General features: G+C 35.4%; 1 protein-coding gene across 3 annotated transcripts in view; it reads left to right on the plus strand.

Moving 5' to 3' along the window:
- The window catches only part of ATRNL1 (attractin like 1), a 431,595-nt gene that overhangs the window by 55,545 nt on the left and 356,367 nt on the right, over window positions 1-19,683 (plus strand). For all 3 annotated transcript variants that reach the window (XM_041415479.1, XM_041415481.1, XM_041415480.1), the window contains exons 8-9: window positions 9,529-9,784; window positions 16,024-16,207. In XM_041415479.1, coding sequence (XP_041271413.1) covers window positions 9,529-9,784; window positions 16,024-16,207 — 440 coding nt within the window. The remainder of the gene's footprint in view (window positions 1-9,528; window positions 9,785-16,023; window positions 16,208-19,683) is intronic.

Below are 19,683 nucleotides of genomic sequence, written 5' to 3' on the forward strand. Positions count from 1 at the left end.
GAGGAACCACAGTCTTTAGTGTGTTCTTACCTCAGAAACTGATGTCACAGGGAATTCAGGGTCTAATTTTTTTCCTATTAATTCTTTAGAGTACTTTAGCATTTTAAAAATCTGCTGTTGGCTTTGAACTGGTATTTTTGTAGAACTGTCAGTTACATCCTCAGGATTTCATTCTGGGCAATTCAAAACCCATCCCCATATGTTTAGATTTTAAATTGTTTTTTCACATGGGCGTCTTTTCTTCCCATCCCCATATGTTTAGATTTTAAATTGTTTTTCACATGGGCGTCTTTTCATTCTTATGCATGTGAGTATTTATTTACTCTTTAATTTTTTCTTGTATTGCACATACAGTATTAGGAGATTGCTCTGCAATTATTTGCCTTCAACCATTGTCTCAGCTATTTTAAATAACATAGTAAAAAAGTATTGCTTTTTTGTCTTTCCACTCATCCCCATGCCAGCTTGTTTTTTTAACATATTGAACAAGCAAATCCCAGCTGCACATGTCTGTGGAACACCACTAGTGATCTTTATTCATTTAAGAAGTGATTATTTTTTCCCCCAAACTTTACTTTATAGACTTAATTAGCTTTGTGTTGCCTGCTTTCCTTGTTCCAGTACATCTTAGTTCCTTTAGGGCATGAGGAATATTATCAAGCACCTTTTTGAAATTTCAGGTACATGTATCATCTGGACCTTTGATTTCTTCAGAAGAAGCCAATGCTTTATTTGCAAGATAAAACTTCCCTTTTCAAAACTTCATAGAATTTTTTTTTCATCTGTTTGTCTGTTTCAGAAAGGAATTCTGTCCTTTCTGCCTCTCCCTTACCAGGCTTTTGGTATAGACACGTTTTAAAGCAGGAATTTACATACTACAGGCAGGGGTTAGTTCTTTAATTTCTGCAGAACTGATCCCACAGACTTTCTCTGCCAGGTTGTTTGGTTTTTTTTTTTGTTTTTTTTTCTTCCCTACATTAACTTTGTTTTTAGTTTTTGCTATGGAAATACCTGTAAAGTCTACCATGAAGAGACAATTAACCTCATTTTATTGCTATGGCTTTCACTTCTCAGAATACTCCTTCAGACAGTCTGTTGGCACCACAAAGTATCTAGTTAGGTGTGTTGCTATTGCATTTGAAAAGTGATGTCTTAGTACTTCATGTGTAAATTCTGTAGGCATCTCATTAAGGTGTTTCCTTCTTGCCTTGGTGTGAGTCTCTGTTTTAATCTGGTGAAATTTCCGAACTTTGTTTTGAACTCTACTTTTTCTTCAAAGTTTCCATTATCCTTCTGTTAAGTTAAACTTTATTTATTTTGTTATTTTTAATGGGAAGTTTTGTTTTCTTTTTCAAATAGGATATGTTCTTTTAATCTGAGCAAAAATGTCTTACAATATCTTACATTTAATTTTTTCACATTTTTTATATTTTTCTTTTAAAGATTTTACCCTTTTAGCTGTGCATTTTAGTTTCTTATTATGTTTGGGTTCCTTTTATATAATGAGTGCTACCTCCAAGTTAAGAGGAATTTGGGGCATGCGCTGATATTTTGTTTTGTCTTGTTTTCCTGGCATCTGTTCTTACAGAGATGTTGAATTTGTGTGTGGCATGGTGGATATTGTAGAGGTGTTTTCAGTAGTAATGTAGAGGAGGTTTTGTGCATGCCCTAACATCAACTCCAAGCTTGCTTTTCTTCCTGTCAGTTCCCTGATTCATTACTAATGTATTATCTGTTCTTTGAAAGGTCAGATCTTTTTGACCAGTGACTTTGATTATTATTACAGTTCCTGTAGAATGTGGACTTTGTAGTCAAGAAACATTTGAGTAATGTATCAATTAGCACTTCAGAATAAAGACTTAAAATATAATTTAACCTTTTTATTTGATGGTGCTAATATTTTCTTGAGACATTCCAGACTAAAGGGTAACTGTTTTAGAAGTCCTTTCACTAGCAAATATTAAATGTGATCTGTGTTAATTCAGAAATCTCTTTGGATCTCAGTGAAGTGCAACTCATGTTAATAATAATGAAAGCTACAAGCAAAGGTATAGTGAAGAAGCTGTTGTTGAAGAAATATTAGCAATTAGGATTCACTAATAATGAACCTATGTGAAATAATTAACTACTATGCTGCTTGTACTAGTGATTATGTCAAATGTCAGAAGTTACATGGGCCAAAAGAAGCTGATCATGCAAGTCAAAGAAATTTCAAGGTGAAAAAGTATTCCTTTCTGAAGTAATTTCTTACATTAACTTGTTAAGATAAAGTTCTGATACCTTTTCTTTTAGATCTACAGTCTCTTGAGAAAAACCCAGAAAAAGTAATTTAGAGTAAAGAGCAGTAGAACATAATACCTAGAGATGGCAGCTTTGAGCTGTGTTTTCAGCTCTGTACCAGTAATTGTGTAATGTTTCCTTTATGGTTGATAGGAAAAAAATATCCACAGAGAAGAAATTAGATTAAGTTTTTGACTTGAGCTTTTGAGATTTCAAAGCCTACTGCTAGGCTGGAGTGAGAGCGCAGAGCCAGCATTGCCCGATTGTGGTGCAAGATAAATTGCAGCTGTGTGATTGACTTTGTGGAGAATGAAGTAAGTTACTGTGCCCATTTCCCTCAGAAAGCTTCTTTGGTAAAAACTGAAGTACTGTTCTTCCTTATTCTGTAGGAAAAAAAGATCTGAGGACTCCCACTGGTGTATAGTTATAACAAATCCTCACAACTTTTTATGCATTTATAGAGGAGAGATCATAAAAGAGCTCTTGCTTTTAAACCTACTAAACTGTTAAATAGTTTTCAAGCTGATTACTGGAAAGGTGCTGTTAGCAAGTGGTTCTGCTGCATCTCATAAATTGTATGTAGTTTCTGGCACCTTAAAACTGAAAATATCAATGTACTTTGAAATAATTTATATAAGAAATAGGTGTATAAAGAGACTGGAGGAAGTGATGGGTTTTGGAGTAGGTACAAATAGCTTTGATAAACAAGACTAGGTAGGGAGTTAGAGTAAATTCCAAAATACTAGATTCCAATAGGGTTCCAAAACACTCCTGGAATTAAGGAGAAAGGGAGTTGCCTGCAAGGTGTATATGTGGTCACCTCTGGGACATTACTCAGTTAGTTTTTGGTAGTATCACCAAAACTGGTTGCATTTAGCCTTGCAATTGAGCTGTTGGTGCTGGTCCCTGGACACTGGATGGCTGAGCTTGGAGGTTTGTTTTCTTGAGACTGGCAATAGAGATGAAGCAAGCAAGCTGATGTAGTAGTAACCATAAAGTACACAGACCATTTTATATATAGTCAAATTTAATTTAACTCATTTGAGTTTCATGAATGTTACTTCCACTTTTAAAACTTTATTAAGAAAGGGTAATTGTTTTGATTCTTTTTACAAATTAATTAGGGTTGATGTTGAGTCTGTATATATCTTGTGGTATTTTTATTAGTCTTATCCAAAGCTAGTGTTAACAAAGCAAAAAAGAATAAAAACTTTTATTATGAATTAGATAACATCTTTCACCAGTTGGTTTATTGTTATTCTTTTAATGCCTATTTTTGTTGGCTATTGTAATATAATTTGAATAGCTCTGGAAATATAAAAGTGCTTTCTAACTATTCTATTAAGTAGCTATAGGTAGGTTGTGCCAGCAATTTTTGTAGTTTTATTGTTCTGAGACTTTGAATTACATCTTATGCACAACTTGCTCTCTTACTCTGATTTTCAGATCTCAGAAGTGTGAGAAGTAGGCGAGATGAGCTGCCCTACGCGTTTAGCATGTAGTCTTGAGAAAAGCTTCTTCAGAGTTCCCTTCTATGAAGTGGCCCTAATTCATCAAGAGATTGGTTCTTTTTGTAGAAGTGTCATATTTTTCATTCCTCATTTCAATCTTATATTCCAGTTGGTCTGAAAGTGAAGTCCAAGTAAGGTCACCTTAATTAATACCTTTGACTAAACCCAGCAACCACTGGAAAACTGCAAATAATGAAGAAATAACTTGACAGCACTCTTGATTAGGTTGACCTCCTGACATACAATGTGCTGCAGTATTGCACCTTGAATTTGGTCCTGTTGGGAACATAAGTTAAAATGTTCCTCTCCAGTAACGTATTCAGGTCCTTTTCAGAGAGAATATAGTCCCACAACAAAGTAAGAATTAATAAATGAGGCTTCAAGAGGAAGAGTTAAGTGAAGACTGCTTTCCAGTCTGTCAGACATGGTCTAATGGGAGGATTACTGGATCAAGTAGAAGTGTAACTAATTTTTAATTTTGATATAACACATAGAATGTTCTTGCTACTGTTAACCATATTTAAGGAGATAACAGTTTGTGGAAGGGTAGAGGAGGTATTAGACAGTCCTACACCAGATGGTACATGTTGAATGAAAAAAACAGGCTTGTGGAGTTATTGCCAGATGACATTTTGTGAGACTTGTATTTTCTTTGCGGACAAAAAAAAGAGAATTTCTTTAATGATGTACCTATTTGACTAAACTTGTAGAAATTTCGGGTAGAAGTACATAGAACAAAAATCCTCATAAATGCTGGAGTTCTGTTAGTTTACATAAAGTTAATTTAAATATCAAAGCATGGATACAGTCTAGGGGAGAAAAAAGATTGATGTTCTTATTTCAAGAATATAGAGGATGTCTGTTCATGTGGTTTGTGAGTAGCATTTCTTTGGCCAATTTTTCAGGAACAGTTTAGATTTATGTAGGAATTAAGGCAGAAAACTAATTTCTGAAAGAGAAACTTTTCTGTGTAGCCATGATATAGTTCAGAAATACAAAATGAAATTTATGTGGTTATTTTAATGTGATTAACTTCCTCCCAATTCATTAGAAATGGATTATAAATTAGCCCTTTGTTGTGTGGGGTTTTCTTTTTTTTTTACATTTTTTTAGTGGTATCTACCAGATAAGATTCTTTTGGAATGCAGGCAGGATTTGCATAATGTGTCATTCCAAGGTACAGCCTGAGCAGCTAAGTATTGTTCCTTTAGGAAAAAGAAAAATTGTGAAGTCTTAGGAATAAAAATATGATAAGTTTTAGAAGTCTTGAATTACTGCATTTATATGAAATATAAAATCAATATTAACACTGAGATAAGGTGTAGTGAATAGAACATGGCCAAGGTCAATCGAACAAATGATTTTTGGCTGTTTGTTCAGGATTCAATGTGAAGTGTGTGCAAGTGTTACTCTGCTCTGATATACATTCTGTTGATGGGGACTTAAGGGACAAGTGAGTGCTCTTGGTCTTTTGGTGATCTTTTAAAATACCCTTCTTGATCTGTTTCATTTTTCCTCACTGTAGAATGCTCCTCTGTCAAGGATTTTTGCTTAAGACTGGAAGAGTTTGCTCATTCTCAATGAGAAAAGAGAAATGTTTATTCTTATACTGAAACTGAATTTCTTGCAATCCAAATTGTGTGCATCACATCTGATTTATTTGCTGGATTACCTTGGGAAGAGTTTGGCTCCCTCTTTTTTAACCTCTCCTACCAGGCATTTAATTTTATTTGAATTATCTGGTTATTTAACAAACATCATCTCCAAAAATGATGATGATATCAATAAGATGAAGAAATAAAGAGGAATTTTATGGCTGTAAGTTGTATTGATTCTTCCAACATTCAAATTATGACAGTTTACTTTTTCTCCTATATTTGAGTTATTCTCTTGATCTTATTTTGGTGATACTACCAAAAATTGTGCATGACATTCATTACTCTATAAGAGAAATCCTAGATTAAATTAATGTTTTCTTCTCTTGAGAAATGTGATTTAACCATTTTGTTCAAATCCTGGTTTGGTCTTATCATTCCTGCCTTCTGCTGTCATCTTCTCTGTCCAATATGCACACTCAACTATTTACAGATCATATGCCTTTTTTCATCTTTTTTATCATTATGGTTCATCAAAATTTTCCATTGAAGTAATTTTCTCAGGGAAAAAAAGCGATTTGAGAAAATGGAAACATTTATTGGAAAGTTTTGGTTCCATTGAAGCAAACAGGAGCTGCACTGGCTGTTTTGTTGGCTTGAACCTGAACACCTGCCAAGAAACCAACTGATGGGATCTGTAGGTGGGAATGTCATGATTGAGTGAGCTGTCGACCTGCTCTGTTTACAGGAAGAAATTTCTCGTTTTTCCTGTAATTCCCTACTGAGCAGGAGCTCTGAAGTTCAATAAACAATGTACTTTTCTATACTTCAATTTGCATAAAGCAATAGTTATATGAAATTTTGGTTTAAAAACCACAAGGTCTTTCAAGGTTTCTGGAAATTCTCAGAGAATGTTACTCATATGATAAAATATATCTAATATGGTCAATGTTAATTTACTGAGTAAATGCTCAACTTTTCTATCTCATACTGTAATTGAAGGTGTTTGTTTTGATACCTGGTATCAGAACTTTAAAATATGAATGTGCCTTCTATCTTTTTGGTGCTTATCTACCTGGGTTTTTTTATCTCTTCCATGGAAAAATATGCTCTTTCCTCTAGACTGAGGACAGTTTTTAAGATCCTTAATTTGGGCCAGATTTTTCACACTTTTTTGCACTAATTTCGCAAAGACTCTCAATTTTATATTTTTTGTTGCCTTTAAAAAATATATTATTTTACTTTGCAGTCCTGCTTGGTGTGATATCTTATAAACAAATATCTACTATGCTTAATTCAGGTAAAGGTCAGCAGTGTTTGTGCACTAGCATACTTTAAACTCTGTATCTTATGTGTTGTGTCTTCCAGAAAGCCTCACCTTTAGCATATACCTTGACTTATATTTAGTATATAAGTAATTGATAAAGGTAGTATAACATTTATAAAGGGGTTCCTTCTATTCTGTCACAATTTTTATGCTACATAGGACCACTTGCACTCTTATCATTCCTACAATCAATTCCTGTTAAGGCTTTCCAAATAAATGTCTATCTTCATGTGCTTAGGAGGTTGGTTTTTTGCCACATATAGGTACGCATGTAACAGTTTTTAATTTCACTTCTGTATTTCTTCCATAGACTTTGGTCTCTCAGCTTGTTTTTCTCTCTGTTCAGCTGATCATCACTTATTTTAAAGCGTTTTTCACCAGTGCTAGGAGCTTCTTAATCTCAGAAATAGCCCTTAGCAAAGCTTAGTTAAATCTGGTTTTGTGGCTGATAAAGCAGTTGTCATGACCTTCTTGTCTTTTCTCTGTGAATATTCTTGTATACAGGATCTGCTGTGTCACCTAAAAGATTGCTCCTCACAAAAGTGTTCTTTTATCTGAACTTTGAATCATTTAAGCAGAACTGTAAGGAGGACTTTGCTATTGTCAGCTGTCTGAGAAATAATTTCAAAGTTCATGCAGCTCTTTATGTCACCTTTTTATTTTTTTTTAAAGTGTCTTTTCTCAGTGTCAGAAATATTTTTTTTCAAATACTGTTGTGCAGCCCCTGCATCTCCCTAATTAGCTTTCTCTTTATGCTATAGCCCGTTATCAGCATTTGAAAATAAGTAGTTCACAATTTTAGTGATGCTGATTTGACTTTGGAGATCTATGTGGTATTGTAAGGAATGAGCCATATAGGATCTTTTCAAGAAGAATATTTGTTCAAACCATTCTTTTGGATCAGTGCACATCCTTCTTCAGTTTTTGTGGGTCTTTACCAAGCTCCTTGAAATGTTTTATCTCCTAGGAAAAGAATGGGTTCAGATACATATCTCTCTAATCCTACCACAAATTCCTTCTGTGAACATCTTTTGTTCAAACACCACCAGTAGCACAGAGCATCCTTCCATAGGAAAGATTTAAATTCCAAATAGAGAAATGTTCACCTCAAAGGAAAAAAAATAGTTGAAAATTTTGCAGAAGTTTCAAGTGTAAGTGCATCAGACAGTTTGGTCTTTAAAAGACCAGTTTGACTAGTCATCCAGCCTCTTTTTCTGAGTATTTCATGCCAAGTCAAACTTTGCCAAATGTGCTAAACCTGCAGCTTATTTATTTTTTTTTTTTCCCTTCTAATTTAAACCTGATAAGGCTGAGTTTAGGGTGAGCCTAATGCAGAAGACAGCTGCCAACCTGCCAACATGCAGAGGGGGTGGTTATGGCGTGGTTATGTCCTAGCAAAGACTGAGTATCAATCTCAGAACCAAAGGAAGTTTTTTCCGCCCAGTATAAACTGTCCTTGAGCATGTTTGTGAAGCCAAAAATCTGGAATTTGTTCTGTGACTTTGCATACCTTGGTTTACAACTCAAGATGAAGTGAAATTCAGTAGGATTTGCTTTCAGGCAATATTTAAGTAAATCACTCATTACTTACCAGAACAGATGGCCCTGCTGTTTAAGGTGTGTGGTTCATGATGGCTGGAATCTGTTTTGCATTCCTTAAAAAGAACTCAAAGTACTCCCCTATGGGATTTGATTTTAGTAAATGTGCTCGGGAGGAGCCAGCCTCATCCTGGGCTGCATCAAAAGCAGCACAACCAGCAGGCTGAGGGAGGTGATTCTGTCCCTCTGCTCTGCTCTCATGGAGCCTTGTGTCCAGCTCTGGGACACCCAGCATAAGAAGCACTGTTGGAGCAAGTCCTGAGGAGGGGCCACTGAGGATGTCTGAAGCACCTCTCCAGGAGGACAGGCTGGAGGAGTTGGGGTTGTTCAGCCTGGACAAGAGAAGGCTCTGGTGACACCTTATAGCACCTTAAAGGAACTAAGAGCGGTGGAGAGTGATGCCACTCCAAGGGCATGGAGTGGCAGGATGAGGGGAGATGGCTTCAAACTGTGTGAGGGCAGGTTTGATTTAGGTTTTGGTTTGGTTTAGGTACTGGTAGTTCTTCAGCATGAGGGTGGTGGGGCCCTTGCACAGGCTGTCCAGAGAAGCTGTGGCTGCCCCATCCCTGGAAGTGTCCAACATGAGGTTGGACAACCTGGGATAGTGGAAGGTGTGCCTGCCCGTGGTGGTGGGGGTGGGAGAAGATGATCTTTAAGGCATCTTCCAACCCTTCTATGATTCCATGCATGCATTTTCCCTTTTCTTTGGCTTTTGATGACTGGATTTTCTCAGAACTTAAATTACATTGCTAGTAGGAGAGAATGTGCTCTCTTGTGCATGTGGTGAGTGAAATCTCCCTAGACAGCGTGTGTGGAAAATCACATTTTAATTCTGTGAACTGGTCCTTAAGAAAACAATATAATATCCTTTCTGTTTAGCTTTTTTAAAATAGAATGCTGCCATATAGATTAGAAGTGCCATGTAATTACAGGTTTTCTGGATGAAATAATCTCTTTGAGATTCATTTTGGTGTCATTATCATGGCTAGGTTTATTTTTCATAGAAATAGACTCCTTATCATTGTTGGTTTAGTTTAAGTATCATTGTCTGGGATTAGTGTCTGATATTGAGCTGGTTAATGTAAGATTAAATGTGAAGATTTAAATCAGATTGCTCAGTTATGAAATACTGCTCAGCAGAGGAGTATGCAGTTCAGATGTTATCTTCCTGTAATCCATTATTTGCTTTCTCCTCTCTCCATTCCCATTTTTACAGGAAGACATCTACATGTATGGAGGCAAAATTGAAACGAGTTCTGGCAATGTCACTGATGAGCTGTGGGTTTTCAACATACCCAGTCAAACATGGAGTACCAAAATTCCTGCAGTCCTTGTCCATGGACAGCAATACGCTGTGGAAGGTCATTCAGCACACATAGTAGAGCTGGACAGCAGAGATGTGGTTATGATTGTAATTTTTGGATATTCTTCCATATATGGTTACACAAGCATTGTGCAAGAATACTACATCAGTAAGTCACTTTCAAATCATTTTGATTACAAATTGATACAAAAAGTGCTGGTTTTTTTTAAAGTGAAAAAAGTGATTTTTCTCTTTTGAGAAAGAAAAATGTGTATTTTCCAATTTAAATAAAGCCTCACCTTTTCTCCTTCAGGTTATGTACATAAGATTTCTTGTCAAATAATAGTGTGTCATGTGTGTTTGGAACACCATGACATTTTCCATTTTTGTGTGTGGTTGTGGTACCCTAAAGAGGATAAAAATTGAAACCAGAAATTCTTCACTGTGGTAATTGTGATGAAACATAGTTTTTCAACACAGACTTGCTGTTTTTACCACACAGAACAGCAAAACCAACAATAATTTAGTTACTTTAAAGGTTCTTTAATGCTGGTATATTATTTTCCTTCTGTTGTATTGTTTTTAAATGTAATAACTTAGTTCATCATTATATGTAGGGTTCTCTCTTAAAGATATATATGTTGCTGTTACAGATAATAATTGAAAATGAACTCTAATTTTCTTTAAATAAGCTACCATATCTGTCTGGTTTTCCCCTTGTGAACTGCAAGCTGTTCCTGGAGTGGTTTTTAATGCTAAAATTAAATAAACTAAGATAAATCTTTTTATCATACACATGATACAGTTAAGATACCATTTCAACAGAATAATATTGAAAATCTACACCTGATAAATTCTTAGGTATATTTATATGCCTACTAATTGAATTTATAGTCTTCTACTTTTGTTTAATTCCTTTTTTTATGTTGTGTTTATCTGAGTCTCTCAGTTATTTATGCAATTGCAGAAGGCATAATACAAAATTTCAAAGTAATACCTACATGCTAAGGGATGGTAATTGTTTTTAATTCTTCCATTTAACTTTTTTCTTTTTTTCATGTATGCATATTTATATAATCACTGTTTAAACAGATTTATAGGTTCAGGAAATCCCTTCGAAACTGTGATGGTTCTTATGCTCTCTGGCATTATCTGTGATGGCAGTGTCAAAATTATATAACAGTGTTGAAAAAGGATAAAAGTGAATGGCAGTAAGAGGAAGAGCACCATAATGTTCTTTATTCACGCTGAAAAATTCCAATTTTACTGCATAAAAGCTACCATGAAACTCTGGTCTTAAAATGATGTTTTACAACAGTATTCTAATATTTGTTAAGAATTAAAGGCCATTTTTTAGAAAAACTGACTTTCAGAAAGTTGGTTTTTTGACCTATCGGAGATGGGGTTTTTTTTTTGTGTGAAGGAAATAGTATGTTCTAGCTTTCTGCATGCTCATTGACTGTAATGTTTATTGGAAAACTTTAAATTATTTGCTTCTTCTGTTGAAACTTTAAGTTATTAGCTTCTTCACATGCTGCTAATTTAATATGGACTAGAAGTACCAATTTTATTCTCACCTATTATTGTTGTTACTTTAATTGGGAAGAAGGGAACAAGATTTGTATTGTAAAATTTTCTGCCTGGCTGATTTTATTGATGGCCTTATGGTTGAAATGGACAGCTTGTTCCTATTTTTTTTTTAAGAGTTAGAAGGAGCAACATAACACTGCTTTTGGCTTTTATTTCAGCTATGTTTGTGGAGGATTAATAAAACAGTGTTGTTAAGCATATATAGCACACAGAAACAAAGAAAAAACCTCAAACCTTCCCTACCATGGGGATAAGCTTGGAGTAAGAGAAAGCAGTTCTCTGTCAAATGTGTGTCAATTATTCTCAGTTTTTAATGTCTCCTTTTTGAGAGTATATTTTTGTTGTATTCTAGTGAGAGATTTAGTTTGTTAGAGAAAATGTGCTTCACTTGCATCAAACACAAAGGAAACTTGTAACAGTCTATGGTATTACTGTGGAAACCCATTGCCTTCAGTGGGATTCTTCATCTGATGAAGAATTCATTGGTGGGGCTCCCAGCGCTGTACAGGACATGGGGTACCTGAACCATTGCTGCCACAGAGAATTCTCATGTTCCATTTCACCTCACTGCATCTCCCTCCTTTCACTCCCCTCGAAGTTAAGTGAATTTTGTGGTAAATTTTCCTGAATTCTGTGTTGGCCGTGACATTTATCTACAGTTTTGCAGCTGTAGGAACATATTTTTAACCATAACATTCCAGCTGGTGGTTTGAGTTAGGAATTGCTGGGTTTTTTGGGAGGACTTTAGCAGTTCAGGATCCAAACTTAAAGGACATAGGAAATGAGAAGTATTCCTGTGAATTCACCTGAATAAGAAAGGAATTTCATAAAAATAAGGGCTTCTGATAGAAAGAAAAATAAGAACCTGATTTATTCTTTCTCTGCTTGCTTTTAAAGCATATTACTGTAACACTTCAAATTGTACTGTTATTGTTTCTACATGTTATCTGTTATGGCTTTTAGTCCTAATGAAGGCTTTTATAAGCATTTACCATGTACCTATTGAAAGAAAGAGACATAGAGGAAGTTTGTCCTTTGGTTCATATGTACTGAAACCTTTAGGATCCAGTGTTTTATGAACTTGGAACATGGATTTCTGGTGCTAAAGCCTTATTTAGTTGCTGTGACCATGAATTCCGTGAGGTCTGGGTTAAGAAAACCTGAAGAGGTTTTAAATAATTGTGGAAATTTGTAGCTTTTCATGTAGGTATGTAGTTGTTGGTAATAAAACATGCCAATCAAAGGTGTAGCCCATCTCAAAATGTCTCTGGCACTGTCGGATTAGGGGAGAAAGTAATTTCTATGAGAGTAAAATAAATCCTGGAATAATTGGACAGGGTTTGCAGGAAGATTTTCACCATGCAAAGGCACGTGAATTTATTTCCACTCCAAAGGTATGGTGGTTGCTGCAGGAAGAAAAGAGCTTCCTGTTGTCCTTTCTTGCTGCACCCAGACTTACGACTTCTGAGGAGCCAGTAAATCCTGATATGGGAATTATGTGAATGATTTTACTAACTTGAACCATAAAGCTTTTCTGGGTTACTCCCCAGGGAAATTTATTTCCCTTTAGGTTAGCAATACCTCATAAACCTTCAAAGAATCTCAATGTGAGTCTCAAGGTGAATACAATAATGCTGTTTTGTTTTAGCTGAGGTTTATAAAGGCTCCTTATATATTAAGAAACTTCTGAATAAGTCTTCTTTGGTTTTATTTTATTTCTTTTAGAAGACAGATTTCTTTGGATTAACATAATATCACAGTATTTTAGGCTGATTTTTAATGGCTTTAGAAGTAGGTTATAGATTGCTTTTGATTAAAAGTATTTATTTGAAATAATGTTAAAAAAAAAGTGGCCCCATGATGTAAAATGCCTTCTCTTTTTTGTCAAAGTTAACATAAGCTTCCTGGTTGCTTGTAAAATTTTCAAGTTTTTCACTGTGATAAAATGGATGTGGCACACTAAGATGCTTCTTGGACATTTTGCTCTTTTTACCTGATCTGTCTGGAGGTTGTATTATGATAAGGACAGGTTGGACCCACATATCTTCCTTATTTTTACATTGTGTGCTAGACTTGAAATTTAAATCTGGAAAAAAAATTAAAAAACCTCCTATTTCCATATTTCTGACATGTTTGTTCATGAAGTTCCCTCTGCATTTGACTTTTTAAGCTGTTGAGAATGCAGTTTCAATGACTAGTTTGGTCAGTCAAGTACTTCTTATTCTTATACATAGTTCTATATTCTATATATATTCTTTATATATAGATATATATATTCTATGTATGTTCTATATATTCTTATATATAGTTCTATATTCTTATATCATTATGCTATAATGATAGAAAGAGGGGGATATCTGAGTACGTGAAGGGTTATGTAAACACCTTCAATAAAAATTGAATTTTTTTTTAAGAAAAGGTAGGGGAATATTCATTTCAATAAGCTGCTTCAATTGCTATAATGACAGAAAGAGAGGGATGTCTGAGTACGAGAAGGGTTATGTAAACACCTTCAATAAAAATTGAATTTTTTTGAAGAAAAGGTGGGTGAATATTCATATCAATAAGCTGCTTCAAAAAGTCAGATCATATGCATAGTAATGTCTTTAAATATAGACTTGTATAGGATTATTGTATTTTTGTATGAATGATACAATACTGAAGCATGAATGATATCAAGACTGTATGTACACATTTCAGTATTTGAAATTCAGGCAACTCAGCTCATTTTTAGAATGGGAAGTAGAAGGAGCAACATAACACTGCTTTTTGCTTTTATTTCAGAAAGATGTTGCTGGACCTCTTTCCTTGAATTTCTGTAGTTATTCACAGCACTTTTTTTTTTATTCAATAAGGAAGAGGTTTTCATATTTCTGCCCAAGTCATGTAAAGTGATGCAATATGCACTGTTACTGTGACAGTGTTCTAAATGCTACACAGAATCATGAACACATTTAGGCTGGAAAAGACCTCAGAATCGTCAAATACAACATTGCTACATAAACCATAATGCTCCATAAATGCTACATGAACCAGTCAGATAGAAATGCAAAATATTCTATTATACATTCTATTATCAACAGCATTGTGCCAATTTATGGGGAGAAATAGTTCTTTTTCCCTGAAAAGCATATATGCCTATCTCTAGGACTGATCATTAAATAAATAAATGAAGATATTTTTGGTAATAGAAATGTGTATCTGCAGGCTGACTCCTCACCAGCCCTCTTACAGAAATTGTATCAAGTAAATCTATTAGTTATCAAAGTAATATGTATGTAATGTACAGTATTATCAGTACAAATTTGATATTTGTGTTCAGAATTGCACTTCTTCATAGCTTGATAATATCCAACATGGGGATTGAAATAAAATATTGCTTACATTACACTACATATGAATAATGTAAATATTCTGTGTCAGTTATAAATAGTGTGTTACCACAAATACCACAATACACACAAAAATCATCACAATTCTACCTCAGAATCTATACTTTATAACTTGCCATAAGCACTTGTAACTGAAAAAAATGTAACTTACAGAAGCAATGCCTGGAAACTATGTAAGGAAAGTATGTTAGCAAAACTAATAACTGAAAATCATGAACCTCTTTGTGAGAATCTAGAGGAAAAAAGAGTTAATCTAAGCTACCTACATAATATCAGATAAAAAATTAGAATGGGATTTAGCCTAACTTTCAGAGGAAGCAAGGTGTATGGTGGTGTGTGCTAGCCTTGGATAAATAACTTTTTAATGGTAGCCAGTTGAGGTTAAGAGTTGGGAGACTGCTCCACTTTGGATGTCCTTGTCCAGGCTCTCTGTTCTGACAATCTCCACGAGTCTGGAAGTTAATTATTTCTGTTTCACGTCTGTAGCACTGACTCCCAATCATCACAGACCCTTCTCTATAGGCTGCCTAGTGCAGGGAATACCTCCTGGCTTGCTTTTTTTGTGACTTATATCATCATCTGGGAAGATGGAGCGGGGAAAGAAGACATTTTGGGGCTACAGGGTGCAGGAACTTAACAGGTGTCTTTTTTTTTTTCTGTGGTAAAATATTTTCCAGTTGTATTCTCTTCTTCAATTATAACAGCTATTGTGTCTAGTTGTATTTGGTGTCTCTTTGCAGTTATTAATCATGTGATGTAAAACATGGATTTAAATGCCAATTGAATGAGCTGCTATCAAATTATTCTTTTTGTGAGTCTTCTGCAACTGAATGGGTATATTTGCAGTTAAAGAACTAAGAAACAGTGGTTGGAAATGGATTTTAGCTCGATAATTTTACAGTTACTCCCAAAGTGTCTGTCCATATCCATGCACAATGGAGCTGCCTTATGTTATGTGCTTCTCACGACTCACTGCAGCTCAGTCTCTGCCAGCTCCTCAGACTCCCTGTGACTGAGCACAGGTGTTCCTAATGAATCTGAAGGAGCTGGAGCACTGAATTCTCATCAGCCATCTCTGGTGAGAATTAATCATAACTCCTAATTTCATATTTTCAAAAAGCTTTGGGCTCTTTGTTTGTTTGTGTGAGTGCTGAAGTCACATGTGGGAGAGGATGAGATACTGCCTGGCAGCTGTAACAATGATGTATTTTTGATTTCATTAAAATAGCAGGTAATAGTCTGACAACATTATCTGATTGCAGATATTTTTATACATTGGTATAAAACTACTTCTTAAAATAAATCCCAATAGTTATTTCTATATTTAGAATTATATTGGAAATTATTTTCTATCCTTAAAACTCCTAGTATTGTGATTTAGCAGTAGTAAGCCTTTAAATTATGCTTTTTAAAATGTCTCTTCAAGGGTCTAACTCCTGGCTCGTACCAGAAACGAAAGGAGCAATTGTTCAAGGTGGATATGGCCATACCAGTGTCTACGATGAACTGACAAAATCTATTTATGTCCATGGTGGATACAAAGCATTGCCTGGCAATAAATATGGACTGGTGGATGATCTTTACAGATATGAAGTTAATACTCGGACATGGTAAGTTTGATTTATAATGTAGGAAACCAAGTTGTAAGTTACTGAAGAAAACAGAAGTGTAGAGTAAGGTTCTAGCAAAGTCAAGCAGGTACCTCTACATCCTTTGCACATTTCAGAGCAACACATTCTCTGCAACAAAATGGAAGAATTGTGGTGAGGGACTAGAGTCAATGGATTAGTGGAGCTATTCATTGAAAGGATAGCAGTGAGGAAGCTTTGTGCATGTTCTACAAATTAGGAAAAGGTTCTCCTTTCCAGTTACAACCACTGTGCAGAAATAGCACATATGAACTGTTTCCTCATGGTGTGACTATACTGCTGGTGTACATTACAGTGGCTGTTAGTTAAAGAGGGAGAAAACCCTAAGAACTGTGGAAGATTATTTTTCACAAAACTATCAGAAATAAGAGAGAAGACCTTTGGTATTATGTAGAAATCCTTAGTTATGAATGCTCTTGGTGTTTTTATTTCTATCAGTTCCTTGTTCCTCAAGTTTATTGTAATTTATGAATGCTACTTGTGTGTTATGTACAGAAAGTGACCTTGAATATTTTTTCTTACTTAGAGATGACTTGAGATCAAGAAGTATTTGAACATTTTATTCCTGTGGTTTAATATTTGTTTAGAGTTCTAATGGCTTCACTTTAAGCACCCAAAACTTGCTCTCAGATGTTGGATACATGGGTTTCATCTCACTGAGGTTCTTAATACCATTAACTCATGGCATTTGAAAATATTAATACAAGAATTTTTTTTCCTCTTAATGTATTTATAAGTTCCTGGAATTTTAATGCTTTCGTATTCTATTTTTGGAACAAAGTGATATTTTTTCCTTTGATGGTCTGTCTGACAATAAAATAATAATAATAATTGCTGGAATATTTTTATGCATTATTCATATAAAAATTAATAAAGAATACTTCATTTGACTCTATACTAATGTATAAGCATTCTCTGCAGCTTGTAGGGAACTCAAGTCTGTTTTGTGAGATTTACACTGAGAGTGAATTTTACTATGGCACTGAAAATGGGCTCAGAAGATGGAGTAAAGACTTGTAGTAATAAAATCTGAATCTTTGTTTACTGCATTTGTGGTGCCTTATGATTAGCATTCAAAGCACTTGGTGAGGTGAGAGACTGAATGTGGCACTGGATAGGTATGGTATGAGGAAGAGTTGGAATTTTGATGGCTCTCTCATGCCCATTTGCTGGTCCTCACTGTTTGTCTCTGGCACTTATTCCGTTTCTGTGGCTGATCTGGCAGAGGTTCATAGGCTTCGGTAAGCTGAGGTATACAAATCTGATTACCTGCTCAACTCAATTCCACGTAGGTTTTAATTTCTTGATATCAATTAAACAAGCTTTATGTTTCTTGGAATATGAGAGGGCAATATTTTAATTCCTAGTGTGAGCTGTATTCCTAATACACAATGGGGTATTACAGTGCTGGCATTACCTGCATTGCTTTGCATTACTGCCCTGTGCTGCAGCTGGGGCACAACGTGGAGCTGGGCTTGGGTAATGGCCTGAAGCAGTGGAAACACCTGCTGGCTTGCTGGCTTCTGGGTGTTTCTGTTGCCATTCCAGAGTGGTGCTGCTGCCTGCAGCACTTGGCACTGGCAGCTAACACGGGGTAATGTTTGCAGATACACGAATATGTGCATAAATAATGGATTCAGGGGAAACCTGCTGAGACTCTCACGAATTTGCATGGGGTTGATATGTGCTGGAGAGTTCTCTAGATTGCCCTCATTAGTGATGCAAATGAATAGTGAAAATCATGGCCAAATTAACAAACTTCCAGTTCTGCTGAATCTTGAGGAAAAGTTGCTGTTACTGGCAGGGATGAAACTCAGCACACAATATGTAAAAACTACTGGAAAAAAATCCCCACACTGTGGTAGGGACCAGGAGTGGGGCAACGCAGTTGAGTCACAAGTAGAAAAGTGAATAGCCCAAAAAAGAAACCTTTAGAGATTTTTTTCATATCCACTATGTAGAGGAGAATCCTTAGTTATCCCCAGAACTGTGTATGTCTCTTCAGGCCTTTAGTGATCAACACAACTATTTGTAGACAGCTGCGAGGCAGATCATCAAGGCAGAGCCTAGTGTATAGCAATTAGTGTAAATTAGGCAATAGGGGCTGTAGAAAACTGGAGAAGCAAAAGACAGAAAGGTCTCTGTAGTCCAAATGGACAAAGATAACATGTTCTTAGGATATTATCATTCTTTCAAGTCATAGCAGCAGAATTCCTCCATTGCCAGTTGAAAACAACTTAAAAATAGTGTCTTGCTCTACTTCCATGTAATTCTGATTTTCTGTGTTGCTAACTGATGAGTTGAACCCAAATACCACATTTTTCTGGGGGTACTTTAAGTATCCTGTATCAAGCCGGTTCGTGATTAGAAGAACACACTTATGTGGTCCTCTGTTTTCAAAGTGTGTTAATCAGAAATACACAAGAGGAAAGCAAGTCATTTAATAGGAAAGAAAAAAAAAAAAAGGGGTCAAAAGCAGAAGCACATGCATGAGTATGTAAGTGGATTGAAGGAATTGTCACATTTTTAAGCAATAAAAAAGCTCATTTATTTTAATTTAGTCTTTGGTATTTCTTTTGATGTTACTTTCCAGGGCTGGGGGGAATTTGTTTCAATAATAATATGAGAATTCAGGTTTGATGCTTTCCTTTCAACTCGTTTAAACATGCAATCTTTTATCACTTAAAATATTTCAAGTTTGTTGATTGATTTATGTTATTATGTAAGAAAAATGAGATGTACCTTTGTCAAACATGATGATGATGATGATGTAAAAATACTGAACTATTATGAGAGTGGTTCAAGGGAGACAGTATTATTCAATCATAAGGAAAGATTGTTGAGTCAGTTTCTTACAGGAAACGAATGACTAACAGTTTAATTGTAGATTTGAGCAGTGTGTAGTAACGTAAATGAAAATGAGAGTCTAAGCTTGTAAACTTAGATTACTGAAACAATGAAAGGTTATTAGAGGTATTTTGTACTGATGATCTAATCAGCTCTTCACAAACATGTCTACAGCTGGTCTTAGCTTAACTAATTCATCTGGCAAAACCACAGATGGTTACTCTCTTCCTTGGTAAGATTTATTTGCTGGGATTGAATCAAGTTTGTATTCTGTTCTTTCCACTGGCCCCACATCTGCCCCTTTCAAACTGTGGCTTTGATAGCTCTTGGCTACTGTCGGGGCTGTGCCATTGCTCTGGCACAAAGCAGACCACACACACAGAGGCTGAAGTGAATAAAGACAGAGATCAAAGCCCCAATTGCCTGGACAGTTGTATTTTTTAGCACTGAAGTTTGCTATGTTTGAGTTTACCAGTCTGAATAAGTTTCTGAAGCAGTACAAGTGTTTTTAATGTACCTAGAATGCCTTTTACTATTGCTTTGTTGGGTCTGAGTGTTCAATTAATTCGGAAAAAAAAATAATTTAATTT

The sequence above is a fragment of the Onychostruthus taczanowskii genome, unplaced genomic scaffold, assembly GCF_017590055.1.
Source record: "Onychostruthus taczanowskii isolate IOZ18803 unplaced genomic scaffold, ASM1759005v1 scaffold5, whole genome shotgun sequence".
In the NCBI taxonomy this organism is placed as follows: domain Eukaryota; kingdom Metazoa; phylum Chordata; class Aves; order Passeriformes; family Passeridae; genus Onychostruthus; species Onychostruthus taczanowskii.